Source organism: Chenopodium quinoa, unplaced genomic scaffold (genome assembly GCF_001683475.1).
Source record: "Chenopodium quinoa cultivar QQ74 unplaced genomic scaffold, ASM168347v1, whole genome shotgun sequence".
Classification (NCBI taxonomy): Eukaryota; Viridiplantae; Streptophyta; class Magnoliopsida; order Caryophyllales; family Amaranthaceae; genus Chenopodium; species Chenopodium quinoa.
Genome location: NW_018745324.1, coordinates 2262441 through 2266099, shown reverse-complemented (window position 1 = coordinate 2266099; position 3659 = coordinate 2262441). Strand labels below are relative to the sequence as shown.

The following is a 3659-nucleotide window of genomic DNA, read 5'->3' as shown; positions in this document are numbered from 1 at the left end:
AACTCTTAAACCATCCTTGAGGTACTCTCCCCACAGACGGCGCCAAATGTTTCGGGTGTTTTTGTCCCTCGGGAGAGTTACATCACAAAGATTGGTCTAACTCGAGCTGCACCTGCAAAACAACGGAGACTCCGGTTGTTGGAACTCTACCTCCAAAGATCAAGTTGGTAACTTGAAAGAGAATAAAGAGTACGAAAATTTAGGTGGGTATCTGCTTAGATTCTAAGCTCAGGTGTTTCTCTGATGAGAGAGAAAGTAGGTGTAATAAATGATTGAATGTGTCCCCAAAATGGGGAAATATCTACCTATTTATAGAGTTGTTAGTAGGTGTGCCCCTATCTTGGTCACTTGACCTAGATTTTAGTGGGTTGCGCCAAATTACGGCGCTTCTTGGGATTTGGGCCCTTGAAGGCAGCCATTTCAGAAGTTATCTGAAGGAGACACGTGCCAAGTGGCTATTGGGCCACTTTGGCCAACCTGAATTTGACACGTGGCCTTCTCTTGTTGGTCCACATGTCTAGGGTATTTTTACCCTAAACACTAAGTATTTCTTGACAATAGTAGTTGATTATTCTAGGGGCGTTTGGATTTATTTGATTAGCAATAAAACTGAAGTTGAATTTCGTTTTCTCAATTTTATTGCCTTGATAAAACGTCAATTTAATAGAGATATAAAAGTGGTTCGTAGTGATAATGGAACTGAATTTAATGATCTTAAGGAATATTTTGTCAATAATGGGATTATTTTTAAGTCTTCTTATGTGGGTACCCCTTAACAAAATGGGAGAGTGGAGAGAAAACATCAACATATTTTGAATGTGGCAAAGGCATTGAGATTTCAAGGTGGATTGTCGATTAAATTTTGGGGAGAGTGTGCTTTGACGGCTTGTTATTTGATTAGTCGTACTCCAAGTCCTCTACATGGAAATAAAAATCCATATGAAATGTTGTTTGGCAAAATTCCTTCTTATGAGTTCATTCACGTGTTTGGATGTTTGGGTTATGCACATAATCAAATGAGTAAGGGAGATAAATTTGAGTATCGGAGTAGAAAATGTGTATTTTTGGGTTACCCGTTTGGTAAGAAGGGGTGGCAGTTGTTTGATCTAGAGTCAAGGGAGTACTTTGTTTCTAGAGACATAAAATTTCATGACCATGTATTTCCGTATGTTGACCAATCGGGTAAATCTCCGAGGTTGGGTATAAGAGAGGAGTAGATTGGAGTACATGATGGGGATAATTGTGATAATTTTGAGCATTAGCATATGGGTGACATTCGAGGTGTGGAAGCCGAGGGAGATGGCCGAGAGCATCCCCAGCATCCCAGTGTAGAAGGTGATGGCCGTGAGTAGCACCAGGCCAGCCTAGCTACTGCTGTCTCTAAGCACAGCCCGCACCAGCACTAGGCCAGCCAAGCATCGGAAGACCACAAACACAGCCCGCAAGGGAGTGTTGTGCGTGAGAAAACTAGGCAGCAGCACCTCGAAACAGAGGAGGCAGAGCGCTTCCCAGTGAGGCTACGGAGTAGGGTGGAGAATCGCAGTGAGGCTGTGGAGTACTCTGATGCGCAGCTAGGGACAACCTCTAGTGAAGAAAATTTGGCTACACAAGATAACAATGAGGAATTGTTTGGTCGTGGGAAGCGAGTGAAGTTTCCTTCAACAAGGCTTCGCGATTATTTCATGCATACTATTTGGAAAAATAATGTCCCATCGTTGTCATTCGTGGAATCATCTTCCTCAGGTACTCCTTATCCTATAACCTATTTTGTTAATTATGATAGGTTTTCCGAGAAACATAGAAATTATATTGATGTAGTGACAGAGGCACAAATTCCGAGATCCTTTAAAGAGACTATGCGACATGAAGGGTGGATAAATGCAATGGAATCCGAGATTAATGCCTTAGACGATCAAGGTACGTGGACCTTGGACACTCTTTCGGAAGGGAAGAGAGCACTTGGAAGCAAGTGGGTTTACACTGAGAAGAGAGATGAGGAAGGCAAACTAATTAGATTGAAAGCTATATTGGTTATTCTTGGAAATCATCAAGAGGAAGGCATAGACTACAATGAGACGTTTGCTCCGGTGGCATAGATGTCTAATGTTCGTACGTTTCTAGCTGGAGCATTGGTGAAGGAATGGGAAGTGCATCAAATGGATGTACACAATGCCTTTCTACATGAAGAATTGGAAGAGGAGATTTACATGAAAGTTCCACCTGGGTTTCTGAGAAACAATTTAGATAAGGTGTGCAAAATGAAGAAATAGTTGTACAAGCTAAAACAGACACCTAGGTGTTGGTTCAAGAAATTGTCCACGGCTCTTAACAAACATGGTTTCAAGCAATCATATAATGATAATTTGTTGTTTACTTTGTCAAAAGGTAAATTGCAATTGAGTGTGTTAGTTTATGTGGATGACATGATTATTGCGTGTAATAGTAAATTTGTGTTGGAAAGTTTTAAAGCATATATGTGTGATTGTTTTAAAATGAAAGATCTAGGTGTCGTGAAATTTTTTTTGGGATTAATTAGAAGTAGCTTGTAGAAAACATGGATTTTATGTTTTTTAGAGGAAGTATGCCTTGGATATTATTTCAGAGACGGGATTGTTAGGTGCTAAAGCTGCAGACTTTCCGATGGAGCGGAATCACAAGCTAGCAGTTTCAGGGGGGAAAAAATTCGCAGATGTTGAGAAATATAGGCGTCTGGTAGGACGCCTGATATATCTGGTTGTGACTAGACTAGACTTGGAAAATTCAGTGCATATTCTATCTCAGTTTATGCGTTCTTCAAAGAAAGAGCATTGTGAAGCAGCTTTGAGAGTAGTTCGTTATCTAAAGAAGTGCCCGAGCCAAGGTATTCTTATTAGATTTGATAGAGCTTTGCAATTAGAAGGTTGGTGTGACTCAGATTGGGCAGGTTTTCCATTAACTCGACATTCTTTGACTGGTTGGTTTGTGTTACTTGGTTTATCTCCTCTGTCATGGAAGACAAAGAAACAACCTACGGGTGGCTACTTGTTTGTCGAAAGCAGAATATAGATCAATGGCAGGTTTGACATGTGAATTGAAGTGGTTGAAGAGAATGCTTCGAGATTTGGGAGTTGAACACAAGCAAAGGATGAAAGTTTTCTGTGATAGTCAGTTAACTCTACATATTGCTAATAATCCAGTTTTTCATGAGCAAACCAAGCATATTGAAGTTGGTTGTTATTTTATTAGAGATGCGATTATAAAGGGTGTCATATGTCCGTCATATGTGTCTACAAAGCTATAGTTAGCTGATATTTTCACGAAAGGCGTTGGGAAAGGCATAATTTGAGTTTATTCTTAGCAAGATAGGAATTCGATATCTTCATGCTCTATCTTGAGGGAGGATGTTGATATAATATTATGTAAAGATAATATTTAGGAAATATTGTTAGGATTCCTTAGTTATCTTTATATAAATATTTGATTTGGTAATTATTCCTAAGCCTAAGATAATTAGGAATAGGTTGTAGACTATGTATGTACACGTTGAGAATTAATGAGATTTTGAGGTATTGAATTGATTTTTTCACTTCCTATTCCTAATTAATTAAAATAATATAAATTATAGAGTAACTAAATTATAGATATGATAAATTAAACTAAAGGAGATGAAAGTAGGGAGA

At 39.0% G+C, this 3659-nt stretch overlaps 1 protein-coding gene across 1 annotated transcript; it reads left to right on the top strand.

Annotated features, from left to right (window-relative positions):
- The first annotated feature begins 2096 nt into the window (after window positions 1-2096).
- Window positions 2097-3045, top strand: LOC110712718 (uncharacterized mitochondrial protein AtMg00810-like). The gene is made up of 2 exons (XM_021891172.1): window positions 2097-2249; window positions 2575-3045. Exons 1-2 carry the CDS (start codon window positions 2097-2099, stop codon window positions 3043-3045), a joined length of 624 nt encoding a protein of 207 aa, XP_021746864.1.
- Window positions 3046-3659: the final 614 nt, after the last annotated feature.

Excerpts from the sequence above, each read along its gene's own strand:
- LOC110712718 (XM_021891172.1), top strand. The coding sequence starts at position 2,097 with ATGTCTAATGTTCGTACGTTTCTAGCTGGAGCATTGGTGAAGGAATGG. Across the intron at positions 2,250-2,574 it reads TGAGAAACAATTTAGATAAG|AGGAAGTATGCCTTGGATAT; the intron begins GTGTGCAAAATG and ends TATGTTTTTTAG.